The sequence below is a fragment of the Mirounga leonina genome, unplaced genomic scaffold (genome assembly GCF_011800145.1).
Source record: "Mirounga leonina isolate KUSES-001 unplaced genomic scaffold, KU_Mleo_1.0 Mir_127, whole genome shotgun sequence".
Classification (NCBI taxonomy): Eukaryota; Metazoa; Chordata; class Mammalia; order Carnivora; family Phocidae; genus Mirounga; species Mirounga leonina.
In genome coordinates, this window is record NW_023270316.1 from 58,485,852 (window position 1) to 58,506,492 (window position 20,641).

Genomic DNA, 20,641 nt, shown 5'->3' on the forward strand with positions numbered 1-20,641 from the left:
CTTTAACCTATGATTAAATCTTAAAGGCAACCAGAGTAAATGGTTTCTTTTGTTTTTTGTTTTTTTGTTGTTTTTTTTTTAAGATTTTTTTTTTTTAATTTATTTATTTGACAGAGAGAGACACAGCGAGAGAGGGAACACAAGCAGGGGGGAGAGGGAGAGGGAGAAGCAGGCTTCCTGACGAGCAGGGAGCCCAATGTGGGGCTCGATCCCAGGACCCTGGGATCATGACCTGAGCCGAAGGCAGACGCTTAATGACTGAGCCCCCCAGGCGCCCCTTTTTTGTTTTTTGTTTTTTTTTAGAGTAAATGGTTTCTTTTTTCTGACCCTTACCAGAAGCAAGTCCAAGGATAGCAGTTAAGGTAGTTAGAAGTAAAATAAAGTGTTCTTAGATATAGAGGGCTAGGGTCTGCTAACACCTTCCAGTCTCCTGGTGGTGGTGGCTACTGAAGAAGTATGTGATGCTGCTGCCCCTGCTGGCCACTTGGCATTATGAGGCCACTGGTTGGAGGTGACCAGTGGGAAGCATACAGGTTAGATGAATGTAAAATACATGGAGGAAATAAAATCTAAATATCGCTGCCACAGAATATATGGGGAAAAAAGATCTGAATGGTTTTGTCATTTATTGTATAAATCTATAACTGCTTAATATTGGTAGTGCTTTTTTTTATTTTGCAATAAACCCTTTTAGCAACAGTGAACTAAAAAAAAAATCTAGGGGTCCTTGGGTGGCTTAGTTGCTAAGTGTCTGCCTTAGGCTCAGGTCATGATCCCAGGGTCCTGGGATTGAGCCCCTCATCGGGCTCCCTGCTCCGCGGGAAACCTGCTTCTCCCTCTCCCACTCCCCCTGCTTGTGTTCCCTCTCTCGCTGTGTCTCTCTCTGTCAAATAAATAAATAAAATCTTTTTTAAAAATCTAAATTTGGTAAAATATTCAAAAAAAGCATAGAGACAATTCAGTGAGTTTTGTTTGTTAGAATTTTGAAGGTATTATAGTTCCAGTGAAAATATTTGGAGTGAAATATTTACACATTTCAATAAGAAAAAAAAATAGTATTAAAAATATCCTCTACTTAGCAGAATTGGCTCCCAGCTTACCAGATGGCACCTAAGAATCATAGTATTCTCTGAATATAAATATTGTAGTGTTAAAATATTACAGAAAAGAGTCAATTGAAGGTATCGATAGTTTCAAAGTTATTAACCATAAAATATAATGGTTGCAGGCAGTTTTATGAAAAAATTAAAAAAGACTATATTGAAAAAAAATTTTCAGTCATACACCAGAGATACGGAATTAAGAGATGGATACAGCTAACAGATTGACTAAAATACATGGATATGTACTAAGAATAATTGTTCCGTTAACACTACTCTAATAGCCAAATACTCAATATGAAGTAGTCCATAAAATATTCTTTAATATACTTGCATATGTTTTTAATAAAGCATTTTATTTTTTAACATTTTTAATAGAACTTTTCATGTCCTTCAGTGTAATAAAAGCAATTTGTCAATCAATAAAGAATTACTCCAAATTATGTAATTCTAATGATTTTTAGGCTGTTCTTTCACTTTTAGGCGTGTTCTAGATTGGATGGTGATAATATGGTTATCCTGCCTCTACTCTGTTTTCTCTCTCTTGCATCACCAGAGCTTAACCAGCCTCAAAAACAAATCCTTATTTCTCTTACTACTAAGAGTTATTCCCAAATCCTTGTCTGTAGATTTAGGGACACTTCACCGTCTAAGAAATGGGAAAAATTAGGATAATGTAGCGGTTTTTCATTAGGCTAAATTTATTTAATTTAAAGACCTTTTTTTTTAAAACTCTGAAGTCCCTTCTGTTTTGAGGTTAAAATACTCTTTATGAATGATGCGATAATATATTAGACTTCCTTCTGTTCTTAATTTCTTTCTTCTTTCCCTTTAATGTCATAATGTAGCCTTATAAAAAGCTCATTACCTTAATGAGTCCCCAGAATTTGTTTAAAATTTTACTGGCACATAAATCAAAACACTTGGGAAATACTGCATCAGAACACAGATATCTCTGTTCTGTTGACCAATCTCTAGCTAATATCTAGCCTCTTCATCCAGCTGCTCTCAACCCCAGTCAATCCAAAAACATACCTGGTTTTAGGATGATCCTCACATTTGCTTTGTATTGGCATGAGCCATGTGAAGTAAAACTTTTATTAAATTGATACCTTAGTTTAATATTCTAAAGAGGGAAATTATAGAAAAAGAAAATGCTGTGTGGCCAGATCTGCAAGGTGACTAAGGCCCCTAAAAGGGAAAGAGGAAAAACGTGGGCAAGCAAATCAGAGAGATTTAAAAGAAACAAAGTTTGACTTGTGCCCACAAAGTTATAGGTTCTAATTCTTTGGTCCCCTTATCTTCCTGAGATTATTTGTATATGTCATTGTCAGTTACTCCCCAGCAAGGGAGTCTTCCCATGGAGAACTTGATTAGTTGCAGATGTCATTGACCTTTCCTAGGTCCCTTGACTACACGGACATGCATCAGTTACAGTCTAAGCCGCATAAGCTTAACACATGTTATTTAGATGTTAATCCAGAACCTGTACCCCTAATACTGCCACAAGAGTCAGGATCACAGTCATAGTCTTTTGAAGAATTGGATATATATTAGTAGAGGAGTAGAATGAGATATATTTCACATCCCCACTCTTAAATTCATGTCTTAATGATTTGAAACCACTGAGCTGAATGAGTCTGCTTCTTAAATTTTCTAATATGCAAATGACCCATACTGATTACAGTCTAAGAGCAGCCTTAATAAACACTAATCTTGTTTATTTATTGCCAGAAAGAAGTTTATGAAATGATAGTCAACTCTTCCAACTTTAATTTGCCTCATAGCTGACGATCCCTTTCTGCAAGTCAGCTGATTCAGCTGTCTTACTATGTTAGCTGTTTATTTTGCAACTGTTTTTGAGGGTATATTGCTTAAAGTTAGACATTTATTGATGCATTACTGAATTTTATATATGAGAGAAGTCAGCATTGGGTTATACCTGCTTTAGTTTTTTTCAAGCCAAATAATTGGGGCTATGCTCTATGGCAATTTGAGACACTTGATCTACAGAAGACAAGGACTAGCTTGACAGTGTGGTCCTTGATGTCTTAATTTTAATCTTATTTCAGTTCATACAAACCAGAGAGGTTTTATGGCCCAACTCTAGAGGGCTTAAGACCAGCCTTATTCCTTATTTATATTTTCTATATTAATTTTCCCTTTTCTTCAGTTTGTCAACTATTTGTTTTGGGTTTTGTTTTGTTATGTTATTTTGAGGGGTTTTTTTTAGCTTTTTTTGTTGCTTTGTGTATCTCTTAAATCTCCTCAAGTTACTTTTGGAACAGGTTTAGGTATTAAGTAACTCACTGTTTTCCATATGATATCCCTCACTTACTAAAAACTTTTAGAGTCTTCACAAGAGTTTCAGTGAGATATATTTAGGTGCATTTTGCTTTGTTATCATTATATGTAACTAGCAGATATTTGAGGTGTATTGTGTGGGGTCTTCCATCCGAATGTTTGGGGTGCTTTTCTATTTGTAGTTTATCTTCAAGTGAATTTTGGTATTATTATGCTGCAGTTTTCTCATTCATTTTAATACAATTTGTTATATTTGTTATATCCTAAACAAGAGAGGCAGCATAATGTAGTGGTGAAGTGAAGAACACAGATTTCAAAGCTAGACCACCCAATTCTTTTGACAGCTTACTAGCTGTGAGAACTTGAAAGTTACTTAATCTCTTTGTATCTTAGTTTTCTTACCTAGAAAATGGAAATAATATCCCACTTCAGAGGGATATTATGCGGATTAAATAAGCTAATACCTGTAAAGCACTTACACCAGTGCCTGGTACCCAATAAGTGCATATAAACAATGTCACCCAAGTGTCACCTAGCGCCTGTATTTACAAATCTACCTGAAAATCAGTAGTTCAAGAATGCTAATAGTTAATCTGTTAAAATGTTACCAGGAAATCCAAATAATTGCTGTGACATGTCAGGCTATTGATTTAAGAGAACCCTCTGCAAAATGTTTGAGACAGTATTGTGAAAATAAAAAGCATTTTAAGTTTGCTAGAATTCTCATATAATCAGGTAAGAAAGGGAAAATGAAGAATATGCTCTTCACTGCATAATGCATTCCTGTAATTGTAATGCTCTTGATGCATCCTTTCTCTTTGTTTATTCCTCTGGGAAAATTGTTTGATGCACATTGTTGAATTAACAAGGTCTTTAGGAATCATGAAATATGTCTATTTTACATTGTCCTTATAACTGAAGAATTCTTGAAAGTGTGGACCACGTCACTAATCCTGGGCATTAGAACTCTACGGCAACTGTGAAGATAATGAGGGTGGAGAGCTAAATCTTGTTAGAAGAGTTGAAAATAGAGAATGGGACAGAAATAACCAGTAGAGCAAAGAGCTAGTGGAAGACGAAATGGAAATCAGATCAAGAATAGAAGCAACAAGATAGCTTTGACTTTGTGAAGGGACAGTGATTCTTCTGAAGATAGAAGAAAGAGGTGAGAAAAATTTGTAAATAATATTGAAATAGTTCAATGGGGCGCCTGGGTGGCTCAGTCGTTAAGCGTCTGCCTTCGGCTCAGGTCATGAGCCCCTCATTGGGCTCCCTGCTCAGCGGGAAGCCTGCTTCTCCTTCTCCCTCTCCCACTCCCCCTGCTTGTGTTCCCTCTCTCGCTGTCTCTCTCTGTCAAATAAAATTAAAAAAAAAAAATACTGAAATAGTTCAAATTCATGCTGACATATGTGATCGAGGTCAGGTTGGGGGAAGTCTTTAAAGGGTGGTGGAGATCTCTGATAATCACACAAGAAAACAGGATGGGCTATTAACCAGGAATAAATTTCTGAAAGGATTCCTGAGCAATGCTGATGGCTGAGATTGGAGGTTGGAGATTGGAGATAACTAAATTTACCAGCATGACAGTCTGAGTACCATTTGATTTCTACAGTTCAGATCTAAGAGAAGTTAATTATCTGGTTAAAATTGGGGACTTTGTGGGGAGGGGATGTAAAAGGAAGACTTCCATGGGAAAGGAAATCAGGCAATGAAGGCAGTGTTCAATCAAGAGGAAAGGGAAATCATTATGAGAAAAAAACATGTTATAGAAGAAGGAGAAGTGGAAGAGATGAAAGATATATGTGGTGGCCAGAGACAGAAACATGAAAGTCTGAAATTTCAAAGATGAAGATAGTGGAATTCTCAGTGAGTTCCAGGACATATGTGTCTTTGAACATGGGTTACTAAAAACAGAATGGAAGAGTTCAAGAAAGTTTGAGGCTAAATTTTTTGAACATTGAAGTCATTGTGCTTATGGACAAGAGTGGGATAGAGGGGAAAAAACTGTGAACATGGTGCCATAGTTCTCAGTAAATGAGAACGGAGCATGGCAGCAATGAAAAGGGGTAGAGGGTGATCTACTCATATGACATGATCTCAAGGGAAAAAAAACTTGAGTGTGATACAGGAACAGCAGTGGTTATGGGAAGCAGCCTTGGGGTATCTGGAAACTGCCTCAGGAGGGAATGGGAATCCTCTGCTCCCAGGGGCTGCTAGAAAAATTATCCTGGGGGGAGCCAGATTTCATTTAAAGGAGATGTATCAACAGGTCTTCTGTGAAAAGGTTGAGGATATAAGGGAATTTATTTGTAATAAGGGAAAAGGTTCTAGTGAGCACAGTGGAAAGAATTGAGAAGGCAATCATCAAATTAAAGAAAGAGTTAAGAAATGGAAACATAGCTGTGTGAGAACATGAGCGAAAATGAAGAAGCGGGCTGCCGGGGCTTGCTTTTTGTTTAAGGGCTGAAGATCAGAGGCATGGTTAGATTTGCTGAGAGACTGAGTTCAGCATTTACAAGCAGATTCTACTGTGACCAGGACACACTTTACTCTCAGGCCTTGTTCTTCAGGAGCCTTGCCTTTCTGTAGGAACTTTGAAATTAACAATTACCCTTTGCCACTTTTGAGAATGGTCCTTTAGTGTCTTACTGATGTAGGAAAGAGGTTATTAGGGTTTGAAGCCCACGGCCAAGAAAGAATTCTTGAGACGTCTTTGGTGCAAAAAGGTGATTTTATTAAAGCATGGGGACAGGACCCATGGGCAGAAAGAGCTGCAATGGGGTCATGAGGAGTGGCGCATTATATACTTTCAAGTTGGGAGGGGGTCAGGGATAGTGTAAGTCTCTAAGGAATTTTGGAAGCAAGGTGTCCATGACCTTGAGAGGGCTAGCTATTGTTGGGAAAAGGTCATTTATTACTGTCTAATAAAACCTTAGTCATGAGACTCTTCAGGTGTATATCGGTGGGGCATATGCTTGGGAGATGATTGCCAACACGTATCTTGGAGGGTTTAGAGATAAAGGAAGTTTCCAAACGAATTCTTATACATTAAAGTAGACTTACAGGATGAGGGGGGTCAGATTAGAATTGCCTTTTGCTCTTAGCAAAGTATTAACACCAAGGCAGTTGAGTCCTTAGAGGAATGTCACTATGCCTGTTTCAAGGACTTGTCAGTGGGCTCTAGGTAGTAAGGAAATTTAATAATTTTTCTTCTGCCTTTGTTTCCCACATCATTATCTCCCCAGGGGTGTCTGACATGTATTTATTGAAACCTGCTGCTCCAGGTTATATCTCTTGCTAGTTCTTTTCCATATTCTTGGGAGAGTGGGGCTTTGAATATGGTTTACATATTTTTTTTTGAAACTATAGCCTTATCATTAGATAATCCTGGCTTCGCCTCATTGTGTGCCATTGGCAAGTTACTTAACTGCATGCATTCTTCTTCAGTTTCCCTACCTCTAAATGATGCCTACTTCAGTTATTGTGAGGACTGAGTTAACACATGAAAATCACTCCGAATGGTGCCTGGGACATACTCTGCAATATATAATTATTATTTTTGGAAACACAGAGCAATCACACTTCTATTTATAATAATAGTTATCATTTATTGAGTGTGCCAACCAGTATACTCAGTACTTTAAATATATCTAATCTGATTCTCACAACAATGCTGTGACGTTGCCTATTTTAACCTTTTTACATAAGGAAACAGCCTCAGGGACGCCTGGGTGGCTCAGTCAGTTAAGCGGCTGCCTTCCGCCTGGGTCATGATCCCAGGGTCCTGGGATCGAGTTCCACATCGGGCTCCTTGCTCAGCAGGGAGCCTGCTTCTCCCTCTCTTCCTCTGCTTGTGCTCTCTGTCAAATAAATAAAATCTTAAAAAAAAAAAAAAAAAGGAAACAGCCTCAAAGAAGAGCAGTAAATTGCCTTGCTAAAAAATATTGAAGCTTTTATTAAAACTTAAATCTTTTGGTACCAAAATTTATTTTTTTCCACTGTGCAACTTGTAAATATATCACAATCATTATCATTACCTATACATTTGTATTAGCTATTAATAAATTTCCTTAGCTTACATAGCACCATAAAGTAATGAAAAGACCTCCAAAAGTTCTTACAGTCTTCTTCCCCTCACTTGTAACATCTTTGGTCTCTTTCCTGATCTCCAGGGGAGCTTGGGTAGAGTGTTCTGATCCCGAACTGTGGCCTTTTAAGATTTTATGGACATGAGCAAGAATGCCATCCATCAAGCGAATCCTCTAAATTAATAAATGTTATATATATCTTAAACTTTATAAATGAAGTAGCAGGCTGCAAAAACTGAATTAGAAGATAATGCCTATCGTTATATAGGAGGGAAAATGAAAACAAAAATACAGTTTTACATCAAATATGTATTTCTGTGCGTGTATTTCGATGAGCTTTTGGGTTAGTTCACGAGGAAGTCTGAAAGATCGCAAAATTCAAGGCAGCAGCAGTAGAAACCATTTAATCATTTACTATATCCCAAACGCTGGCAGCCTGGCAGCGGGGAATGTTTGCTTACTTCCCCCTTCCCTTTCCGCGGGTCACTGCAAGTCACGTGATAAGCATCACGTGACTCGGTCAAAGGATCTTTTCCTCTCACTGCTTTGCAAAAAAAAAAAAAGCGGAACCGTTCTCCAATTAAAGCTGTTAACGTGTACTACGCTGTTTCCTTGTTGGATTTTGTTCTCTGCTGCTACTGTAAAAACAAAATGAGTGGTAAGATTTGCTGACTGTTTTTGAACATTCTTTTATTTTAAAACATAGAAAGCATTGTATTAATCTAAAGTCATGCCGTGTGTATTTTTTCAATAGATGCCAAATCTATGGCAGTAAAAATATTTTTAAATTGTGGCCATGTAGCTATAAGATTAGACTCTATTTGGAGATGGGCTGATTTTATATTCCATAGACTATTCCTTTCGAGCGCCTTTATTTTACTAGGTTTTTCTTTTTACCACTAAAATCAGAATATTGGCATCAGATAATTTGGAAGCCATTGTGAAAGCTTGCTTAAAAAGAGAATGTGTAGCACGTCAGCGGCCCATTGCATTTTAGGAATTTAAACTCAAATTTGCATTTCATCAAAAAAAAAACCCTCTTTAAATGTGAACGTGTGCTAATAAAGAAAAAATAAAGAATTTAACTTAGAGTAGATGAAATATCATCTTTATTAAGTTACTGATGGCCCTTTTTAAGGAATGGAGGTGAGGGGCTTCTCAAATTTCTTAAGACAATTGGTGAATAAGAATTGTTTGCTCTTCTGCAAGGTTTTAGAATAGGAAATATGCCCTTAAAAATGATTTTAATAGCTTTATGTTTGGGGGTAGATTTTGCTTAGATCATGTAGATTATTAAGGAGCTACTGGGTATACTTACAGTTGTTCAGATAGAGCTACTCCTGTGCCAGATGTGCATTTAATGGTACAATCTGTAACAGATTTGGCTTCTTTACTGGGACAGAATACCCCCCCTCCTTCACTGCATTTACAGGGTTTGTAGTTAATCTTTTAGTATTTTCAATATTTTATTCCAACAATAAAAGTATTGGTGAAACTAGGGGTAAACAAACATTTGCATCATTAAGCATGCAGGGTTTTAGGGGTTTGCTGCTGTAGACAGAAATAGCAACTGAAGTGGTGCTATAAACATTGTAGTTTTCTGAATTGTATTTACTATGTTTATATAATGGGACTTTTATGTGTTCAGTGTTGGATGTTATTTCATACCAGTATTTTACATATTAAATATGGTATCCATGAATTGTCTTTAAAAAAATTAGCCAGGTACCATTTCTGCCTCAGGATAAAAAAAATTATTTGCTAGAGTGAAATGATTATTTCCTAGGGAAATGAGTTAATAATTATTCCTGGACTGCAACTAGTAATGTATTTACTGCTAGTTTATTTTAGGTTGGGTTTGTTCTGTTGTTTTCAGTATCACACTTAAGTATAATTAAAGAATACAGTAGAATTTTGTTCTACTAAAATATAAACTATAAAGCAACTTTCAAAGTATATGGTTTGAATTGTAATTATGTAGTATTTATTTATATTTTTAGTAAAAGAAGGGCAATCCAGAGCAGTTGTGTAGTTTTACAATTTTAAATGTAATCAGCAATAACTTATTTTTTACTCTGGTGGCTGAAAAACAGCAAAAACCTATTCTGATGACTTGATGTAAGAATTAAATTTGACAACATGTGAAAGGAACCATAGTCCCTGGCACATTTAGTAGAAGCTCAAAAATAGTAATTTCCATTACTAAGATTACAAATAGGATTTTCGATGAATTCTCATTCTGGTTCCCAGCTAAATTTCACAGGTTATGAATAATATCTAAGCCAGTTTCAGGATTCATAAAGCTAGTTTGGTATAGGTTTATATAAACTAGCTAATAGATGTAAACCAGGATTTTCTTAAAACTGTTCTCATTTTCTATTGAGTCCAGCATAGAGAAGTTAAAAGGTAAGTTTTGGATAAATCCTCTCTTGCCTAGAGATATAAAACACCTCACAAGTTTTATTTTGTAAATTAATAGGCTAATGTTGGCTTAAATGTAGGAAAATTTTGTTCTTCCTTTCTCTCTTGTTTTTTAAAGATAATGAAGGCTTTAATTTTCCTTAGAATTTGGAGCCTCAAATTACATCAGTTGCCAGTAATGCACAGTGTTTTAATGTTTACTAAATATGTTGTAAAGCTATATCCTTAAATGAAACTGCCTGGTTTTGAATTCTTTTTCTACTAGGGCAAACTTAACTTCTCTAACTTAATTTCCACGTGTGGAAAATGGGGAGTAATAATAATAATACTTACCTACTTGTAGAATGATTAGGAGGAGAAAAAACACAAAAGCCCTAGCATATAGTAAGTTAGTATTAGCTATATATAATTAGCTATTTTAAGAAAATATTCTGAACAACTTCATGTATTTGGTGGGCTTGTTTGGGATGGGAAGAATATTTTGTTGAGAAGTTATTTTTAGGGGCGCCTGGGTGGCTCAGTCGGTTAAGTGTCTGCCTTTAGCTCAGGTCATGATCCCAGGGTCCTAGGATGAGTCCCGCATCAGGTTTCCTGCTTAGTGAGGAGTCTGCTTCTTCCTCTCCCTCTGCCTGCACTGCCCCGCTCCCGCTCATGCTCTCGCTCTCTCTGTCAAATAAATAAATAAAATCTTTTTTAAAAAAGAAAAGTTATTCTTATGGTCATATAGCATAATTTGGTAGTCTGCCCCGGCACAGACACACACACACATAAGCTCCTTACTTCCTCATACCACTTGAGTCTTTAACCTGTTCTCTCTCTCCCGCTCCGTATCTCTTCTTTCTTTCCTCACTCCCATCACTTCTCTCTTCCCCTCCCCTTCTCTTCCTCTGTTCCAGCCCTATTCACTCTCTCTTCTCCTTCACCCTTCCCTTTCTCCAGTTGTCTGTCCTCCTCTGTCCCCTCCCCTCCTTTCTTGCCTGTATTTTCTTCTCTTTCTCTTTTCTTCCCTCCCATCTTCCTTTACCATTGTTTAGCATTTACCCTCTGCACCCACCTTTTCCTACATTCTCTTTTCTCTTTCCTTCCCTGTGTCTCACCATCTTTCCCCTGCACCCACCACCAACCACTTTTTTGCTTGCTTGTCACTCCTCCTTCCTTGAAAAGCGGGTGGCTATAATCTGGATTTGCTGTAACCTCCATGCTCTTCATTCTGTTTCCTGAAGTATGTACAATGTTACCAGTGAAATTTATTTCTTTTCTGCTTTATGATTAAACTTTTCCTCTTTTTTTTTCTTTTATAACTGATATCCATTATGTGTACTCTGCAGGTTGAAATTCCACATATAAAAAGAACTCTTCCCCCCCTTACATTCTTCATTAGACTCTTGGGTACATTTATTCCTAAGAAATGAGTGAGGATCCTTGAGAAGGTTTAATTTCAAGTTATTAAAAACTAATGGGTGAGGGGACAGTGTAGTCTAAAGTTACAAGGAAAAAAGGATTTGAAGGTGAGATGCTTTTTTTTAAAAAAAGTTACATGGGGCGCCTGGGTGGCTCAGTTGGTTAAGCGACTGCCTTTGGCTCAGGTCATGATCCCGGAGTCCTGGGATCGAGTCCCACATGGGGCTCCTGGCTCGGCGGGGAGCCTGCTTCTCCCTCTGACCCTCTCCCCTCTCATGCTGTTTCTCTCTCTCTCTTAAAAAAAAAAAAAAAAAAAAGTTACATAAAGCGAGTAAGATTTTAGTTACTAGAAAAAATAAAACACACCTTCCCAAAATGCCTATTTTATCCCACGAACGTTACGAGAGAAGATAAATGAGATAATATTTATAAAAGCTATCTGGAAAGGATAACAGTAAAAATGAAAGAAAACCTAGAATAAGACAAGGTGAATTTTCCTTTATTTTTTTTTCCGGAACTTTTTGGTTTAAGAAACAAAAATTGTTCCTTAGCTAAATATGCATGTATAGTATTTTTCTAACTTTGTTCTCAAGCCCCCACAGACATGACTTACATATTACACGAGAGGCTTTGAACACTAACAAAACAAGTCCCAAATTTCTAACTCATTGCTCTTCCCTCTTGACTTTTTTTTCTATTGTTTTTCAGAATTTTGCTTTTTATATCTTTCATTGATTTTATATGCAAAGTTTAGGTTGATTCTCCTCTAGGTCAGTGTTTCTTAATTTGCATAATCATAAGATTCACCAGATATTTTGTAAAGTAAATATACTGACTCAAGACCCCACTGTAAGCATAAAAAGAATCTCTAGGAGAGTTTTAAAAGAGCTCCCCAGGTGACTATTATGATCATCAGATAGGTTAAAAAACACAACTGCAGGTAAAGAACAATCAGTGTACTTTACAAGATAAATTTTTATGTTCTATAACAGATGAATCATCTGAATTTCTTTTCATAGTAATATAGTTACTGTTAATTTGAGCATTTAGTTTAGACGAAGTATTCAAAGTGGAATTCAAATTGTTTTCAACATTAGCTTGCTAACTAATCCTGGATTAACACATCATTTCTGTGATCCATTCAGGTCCTGCTCAGGTTCCAATGATGTCCCCAAATGGTTCTGTGCCTCCTATTTATGTGCCTCCTGGATATGCTCCACAGGTATGTGTTTGTGTTATTTTTCTTTTTATATCTATATAGTAGGGATCATATTATTACTGTTTAATTCAGAAAAAAAACACCATTTCAGTACTGAAGCTTACCCTGTACAGTATATCTTTGGTATCTGTTTCATGTATTCTAGTACATTCAGTATATTTGGAAAGGAGGAAAAATTAAATTGACAGCATTATCATTTGGCCTTTGGGTGTTGAATTATTATAGAAAATTAATCCTAGAGCTTTATTTCCCTGAATATGTGAATAATGTAAGTAATATCTTAAGGTTTAAAGGTGCCTACACTAACATTTTTTAAGTTAATCATTTGCTTGGAAGTAACCCTAGACAGTGTTCCATCCATATTCATAAAATGTCTCACAAACACCCATAATAATTATCTGGCACATTGTGGTACATAGAAGAAAATTTAGACTTGTAGACCTGCAGCCCTAAAGGTTGTATCAGTATCTTCTGCTACCGAGATTCTGTGTAGTTTGCACTCATTGCCTCAGATCCTTTTTAGAAATAATTCAGTTTCTTTTTTTAGCACTGAAGTTACACTTGAAATTTTCTTCAGGCCCTCTCTTACTTCCTCCCTGATTATGTCAGAATATTGGTGGGATAGATTCACTGCCCATACTGTGAAGCCCACCACTATGAATGATAGCAAAAGAAGACCATGTTGGTGAGGAGAATAGAAGTAGTGTGAGAATTAGAGTCAGAAAAGCTGGGGGCGCACCTGGGTGGGTCATTCGTTAAGTGTCTGCCTTCGGCTCAGGTCGTGATCCCAGGGTTCTGGGATCGAGCCCTCATCAGGCTCCCTGCTCAGCAAGAAGCCTGCTTCTCCCACTCCCACTCCCATTCCCCCTGCTTGTGTTCCCTCTCTCACTGTGTCTCACTCTGTCAAATAAATAATAAAATATTTTAAAAATTAAAATTTAAAAAAATCGTCAGAAAAGCTGAATCCATATCTTATTTCAAGCCCTTGCTGGCTGCATGGCCTTGGACAGATCAACTTCCTTAAGTCTCTGTGTCCTAACCATAAGATGGGATGAGAACATGTAAGATAACATTTGAAAGTATTTGTAAGCTTTTCAGAAGCTATCTCTCCTTTTGTTTGACATACTGACAGTCTGCATTCTTTATTATCCTACTAAATCTGCTCTCTGATACGGACCAAACTCAAAGGCCTTTTTTCCAGCCTTACCCTTTTTGTGACCCCCTAAACATTTGACACCACTGATAACAATTTACCCAAAATTTCCTTGACATAGTGCTGTCCTGATTCTTTCTACTTCTTTTGATTGCTCCTTCAGACCTTTCTCCACTTACATAAAGACCACATCTGGTCTTTTCTCTAGTGTTGTTCAGTTCAGTAAACATGTACTGAATGTACCATGTACTAAGCTCTGTATTTGGTGCTACTGACAATTTATTTCAGTGTAACTAAAGAGTATCCTGCTGTTCTCAAATCTAGCAGTACCTTTTATTTTTATGGCAAATTCCTACCCTTCTCATTTCATTCAATCATGACCTTCTGGAGTAGCTTTCCTTGAATGTTTCCAGGGCCTCTCCTTAGGGTTCTCATGCACACTATGTATATCCTTCTTTTAATGAATTTCTCACACTGTTTAGTAATTTTTCTCTCCTGAGAAGATTATGAACTCTTAACAGTTCTGTACTCAGCAGTGTTCAGCAAATATGTACTGAGTGCTCATATATGTCAGGCAGTCTTCTAGATGATTGTGATATATTTGCGAATGAAAGGCAAAGACCTCTGTCTCTCTGTAGTTAACATTCTTGTGGGGAGAAGAAAACAATAAGCATATAATACATGGATAAATTATGTAGTATGTTAGGTGGTAAGCAGTGGGGGTGGAAAAGGAAAGAAAATAGACCTTGGTTACATTTTAAAATAGGGTAGTCAAAATAGGCCTCGTTGGAAAAGTGACATTTGAACCAAGTCTTGAAAGATAAGTAGGAGTCTACATGGCCTAATTTCAGTATTGTTGTGTCTTGGGAAATAGACCTGAGGAGATGGAGACAGATGGGGGAATAGACATTTGATGGAGCAGTCAGAACACACACAACACTTATTAGTTAAGCCACCATCTTATATGGGTGCAGTTCATGGCACCCAAAACAATACAGTGATAACATCACAGATCACCTTAATCAAATATAATAATAATGCAAATGTATGAGGGACGCCAGGCTGGCTCAGTTGGTAGAACATGGGATTCAGTCTCAAGGTTGTGAGTTCAAGCCCCACATTGGGTATGGAGCCTACTCAAAAAAAAAAAAAAGAGAAGAAAGAAAGAGTTTGAAGTATTGTGAGGATTACCAAAATGTGGACACACAAACACCAAATGAGCAAATGCTGTTGGAAAATGGCACCAATAGACTTGCTCAACACAAGGTTGCCACAAACTTTCAGTTTTTAAAAAATGCAGTATTTGCAAAGCTCAATTAAGCAAAGCATAGTAAAACAAGGTATTCACATGCTCACTTGATGTTTCCCTTTTTCCATGGTTTTGTTAATGCTGTTATCTGGGGAATGTTACTCATTTGCTCATTTCTGCCTTTTAAAAATCTACCCATCCTTGAGGACCTAGATCAAGTTATTTGTACCATCTCTTGGTTATATATTACATGCCACCTAGTATTATAATTGTGGGATTTTATGGGATTTTAAATTCCTTGAGGATAGGAGCTGCCTTTTAATTATTTTTATTCTATGGTAACTCAAATACAGTAGATATTTCATAAATGAATGAACTTTAGTAGTAATCTCACTGGAAGGATTATGTGAGGCTAGTGGGCTACTATTATCTACCTTAATTTAAGATTAAGACTGTCTCTAAGAAATGTATCATTTTCAAATACACAGGAGTAATCAAGAGACAAAAATGTATAGTCTCATCGTTATTGAAATAATTTAAATACCCACTGTGTAAGACTGGATTCTAACATTTTGACATCACTATTGAAATAACCCCCTATTTCCTAGCATACACAATTTCTCATGTTAGAAAATACTTAAGAATCAGGTTCTGGGGGCGCCTGGGTGGCTCAGCCGGTTAAGTGTCTGCCTTCGGCTCAGGTCATGATCCCAGGGTTCTGGGATCGAGCCCCGCATCGAGCTCCCTGCTCAGTGGGAAGCCTGCTTCTCCCTCTCCCACTCCCCCCGGCTTGTGTTCCCTCTCTCACTGTCTCTCTCTCTGTCAAATAAATAAATAAAATCTTAAAAAAAAAAAAGATTCAGGTTCTGGGCATAGCTAAGCACTTAATAATTGTCCAAAACTTGACATATACAGAAACATAATTATCTTAGCAAATCTAAAAGCTGGGAGTTGAGCCAAACGTTAAGACATGTAGATGGCTATAATAAAGTATAGGTTGTATTTCGCTCAACAGGAACCAAATAGCACAAATACTAAACGTATGAATAGCTATTATCTATGGTCTTCTTTTAGACTTTTATATACTTATCTCGCCTTGTGGCAACAAGTTTCCTCACGTCTATCCCTTGCCATATGTATGTGTATCTTTTGGTGAAAGGCAGTGATTTCCCTGTAGCCTTTTAACTACAAAATTACAAACATAATTTTAGACATAACCTTAATGAGTTTTATTTTTGTAGTTTAATAAGAAAAGGAGGTTTGTGAGAGATTGATGTGCCTCAATAGAAGCAGGAATATGTGCCAACTGAACTAAGATATCAAATGGAAAAACAAAAACTATAAAACACAGAAAGCAAATGGTGATAGGAGAAGGAACTTAATTTACTGGCAAATAATACTAACTTATAGTCCCTAAGAGCATTGCAGCATAGAATAACATTTCATATTTTAGTGATGAAATTAATGACTTATCAAGAAAAGATTATAGTCTGCCTGAATGGTGGGACACCTAAAAAGCAGCATCAAAAGTTCTCTCCTTCTGCCTCTCTTTAAAGGCTCCCCTGTTTTTTTATGGAATGTGGGTTGTTATGGTGATGAGAGGATACCTAACAGGAAAGGGATTGTAGATCTCATAATGTGGGGAAGGGAGCTATGTCAACTTCAGGAAAAGTCTGAGATTACTCCTTTGAGCTGGACTTGATATTTCACTTTGCCTTTATGTCAGCACACAGTAATGAGGTCAGTACTTTTTTCAAAGATTCTGCATACCAGTCTGATCTGTCTTCTCTGTCAAATGTTTTGGCAGCAGTAATGCTGCCCAAAAACATGGGCAGCATTATTGTGTATGTATGTATAGTTAGATATATAAAATAAATATCTGTTGAATGAATGACCAGAATTACCTATATTATTATTTAGTAGCTTAAAGTGGGAGTAGTTTTGGGTTCATGGTGAGGCTATAGAAGTAGGTTGCTAAAAGTTAGGCAGAAGCAAAGGTTGTAAGAATTGAGGAAATCACAGAATTCTAATAGCATGGTGTTGTTAAGAAGGGGGAAAATAATGTGGCACTCCAGTAGAACTAAGGGAATACATTTATTTCTGGTCATATCATTGATTCAGCAGTTTTCTTTGAGCATCTGCCCTATGCTAGGAGTTGTTCCAGGTGTTGGGAAGAAAATGGTAAGCAGAACAGATTTGTCATGGAATGTATATTCTCGTGGAGAACACACACACAACAGAAAATGTAAACACAAACCCCTCTTTCTGTAGCCCCTTTTAATTATGTCTGTTCAATAAAGGAGAAAACAGGACTTTGCCTAATTAGAAATTGTGTGGCATATGTGGTTAGGTAGACCTATGCTGATAGCCCTATTTAATTCTATTTTACGGTCTTATCTTTAATTTTTTTTAACATAACATAGACTAATTTGGATTATATTTTATCTTTTTTTTTCTTTTCACAACTTACTGATTTTATTTTAATCATCACCATTGGTGGACCCTGTTAGTATAAAATTCCTTGTCTACACGATTAGCCATTTGTCAGCAGCTGGACTTAGTGGATAGTTTTGAGGCCCCCAGCCTCACTCCTGAAGTTACTGGCTGCTCAGATGGTTACTTGAAGTGGTACAGGTCTGGCTCCTTTTTTTCTTTTTCTTTTTTTTTTTTAAAGATTTTATTTATTTATTTGAGACAGAGAGAATGAGAGGGAGGAGGGTCAGAGGGAGAAGCAGACTCCCTGCAGAGCAGGGAGCCCGATGCGGGACTCGATCCCGGGACTCCAGGATCATGACCTGAGCCGAAGGCAGTCGCTTAACCAACTGAGCCACCCAGGCGCCCCGGTCCTTTTTTTCTTTTTTCTGTTTCCTAGCTTTCTTTTTTTTAATTGTGGTAAAATATACATGACAAAAAATTTACCATTGTAACTTTAAATATACAGTTCAGTGGCATTAAATATATTCACTGTTGGGACTACTTTCGCTACCATCCATCTACAGAACTCTTCCTTTTGCAAAACTGAAACTCTGTACAGTGATTTCCCATTCTTCCTTCCCCCAGCTTATCTTTGTATTTTAAATGTTCTTTTTCAGTAGAAAAGTGGTTTTAATTTCATAAGTAATTTAGCTGTTTCTTTTAACCGTTGAGATCTCGCTTGTGTTGTGACATTTAAAAAGATGCTAGAGAAACCGGTACCTGTGGGTTCTATGCCCACAAAGTGGACAGACATGAAATTAAAGCCAAAGTGCAAGAGTTCAAATACTGGCCCCTCCACTTACTGTCTATGTGACCTTAGCAATTTACTTAACATCTGTACGCCTCAGTTTCCCCATCTGAAAAATGTTGATAATAATGCTACCTATTTGTTAGGAGGATTAAATAGTTAATACATGTCTGTTGAGGAACTTACAAGTTAAGTTATAGGGTAAGACATATGCATTTGGAAAGTTAACAAATACTACAGTGTTATAAATACCTAACAAGTGATACAGAATAAATGTAATAGAAATGATAGGAAGGAGAGGTCATTAAGATTGTGGTGCCCAGGATAGGGTTCAGTGGAAAGCAATCAAAAGAAACCTTCCACAGACCCGTAGCCCTGGAATCTCTACCAGCATCTGGGGTGACATGCTCTGCAGTCTCATGTCAGCTCACACTTCCTTTTCATCTAGAACGGAGACAGACTTTCCTGCTTCTGTCTAGAGCCAGTGCCCCCCGTGGAGTCTTGGATCCCATTCCCTTTTGCCTGCATTTTTCTGTCTTCTACATCATCAATTTCTTACTGTCTGATGGGCCATTCTCATTATTGTATCAGCATGTTGTCATTGCTCTCACTAAAAACAACACATTTTTTTTTAAAGAATGTATACACTTTTTTTTTTAAGACTTTTATGTATTTATTCAAGAGAAACGGGGGGGGGGGGGCGGCAGAAGGAGAAGCAGGCTCCCAAGGAGCAGGGAGCCCGATGCGGGACTTGATCCCAGGACCCTGGGATCATAACCTGAGCCAAAGGCAGATGCTTAACCATCTGAGCCACCCAGGTGCCCTAAAAACAACATATTTTTTAGTTTCTTGACTCCGTTACTACCAGTCACCACCTTATTTCCGTATTCCCCTCTGCAGGAATACTTGCTAAAATTGGGCTATTAGCTCTCTAATTCTGCTCCCCACTTTCCTCTCTTAAACCCAGTTAGGGTTTGCCCCTATGTTTACACCAAAACTGTTGTCATCAAAGTTGCAGTGACTTCCACATTGCTAAATCCAGTGGTCATTTCTTAGTCTTCATCTTACTTGACCTTTCATTAGTATTTGACAGAGTTGATCCTTCCTCCTTGATACACTTCACCAAACTTCCAGACTCCACACTCTTAGTCTTCTTCTTACCTTACTTGGTTGCCCTTTTCCAGTCTTTTCAGAACCTCAGACTAGTGTGTCTAACTGCCTACTCATGTTTCCACTTAGATGTTTTATAGACTTAACCAAATTCACATTCCAGAACCTAAAACTCCAAATCTTTCCCCCCAAAATAACTTACTCTGCCTTATAGCCTTCCCCTTTTACAGTTGGTAGAACACCATCCTTTCATAACTTCTTTTTCTCATTTCTCCAGTGGCAGCATCAGCTAATCTTGTTCTACCTTTAAATATATGCAGAATGTGGACCTCTTTTTACCACGCTGGTCCAAGCCACCACCATTTCTTGCCTAGATACTGCAGTAGCTTCCTGGTTTCCCTGTTTGTTTTTTCCCTTGTCCTACAGTCTATTCTCAACTCAACAGTCAGAATAATCCTGTTAAATATAAGGTTATGTCAGGATTTCTCAACCTCAGCACTACAGATATTTTAGGCCCAGTAATTTTTGTTGTAGGGAATTGTCCTCTGTGTTGTAGGGTATTTAGCAGCATCTCTGATCTCTCTACCCACTAGATGCTGGTAGTACCCACCCCCAGTTGTGACAACCAGAAATGTCCCTAGATACTGCCAAATGTCTCATAGGGGGCAAAATCACCCTTGGCTGGGCACCAGTGACTTATATCACTTTTCTGCCCAAAACCCTGTGATGGTTCCTCCTTTCACTAATGTAAATGCTGAAGTCCAGGTGCTTATTAATAGCTCATATGGTCCTACCTGACCCCACCACTCCCTTTATCTATTTGACCTTATCTGCTTCTACCTTCTTCTTTCTTATGCTGAACCAGGCACAATGGTTTCCTTCTAAAACTACTTTTATCTCTTAGGGGCTTTGTTCTGTTTTCTCTGCCCAGAACACTCTTCCAGATTTTTACATGGCTAATTCGTTCAGTTACTTCAAGTCTGCTCAAATTTCATTTTGCCAGTAAGGCCTATCCTGGTCATTCTATTTTATACTGCAACCTGTCCTACTCCCACAATACTTCTGATCCCCCTTACCTGTTTTTTTCTCCATGATACTTATCGCCATGCAACATGCTAAATAATTTACTCTTGTTTTTGTGTTCATTGCCCCTAATAGTATGTTTGTCCCACAAAGACATCACTAACATTTTTTTCTCGCCTAAATTACCAATGTTTCTGTCATTTTTTAAATGAGCAGAGAAGGTAAAGTTAGAGCTAGATATGGAAGGATAGATGAGATTTGCATAGTTGTAGATTAAGGGGAGGCAAAGTGAAAAGAAAGATGTCATAAACTAAAGTCCCAGATACAGAAATGCATAGGTTTGTGTGAAG

At 37.4% G+C, this 20,641-nt stretch overlaps 1 protein-coding gene across 4 annotated transcripts in view; it reads left to right on the plus strand.

The window, feature by feature from the left end:
* Positions 1 to 20,641, plus strand: part of FNDC3A (fibronectin type III domain containing 3A) — a 158,333-nt gene that overhangs the window by 70,499 nt on the left and 67,193 nt on the right. For 3 of the 4 annotated variants that reach the window (XM_035003413.1, XM_035003411.1, XM_035003412.1), the window contains exon 4: positions 12,460 to 12,536. In XM_035003413.1, coding sequence (XP_034859304.1) covers positions 12,460 to 12,536 — 77 coding nt within the window. Of the gene's footprint in view, positions 1 to 8,038; positions 8,151 to 12,459; positions 12,537 to 20,641 lie in introns of those variants that run through there. The other variant, XM_035003414.1, reaches the window with a different exon arrangement.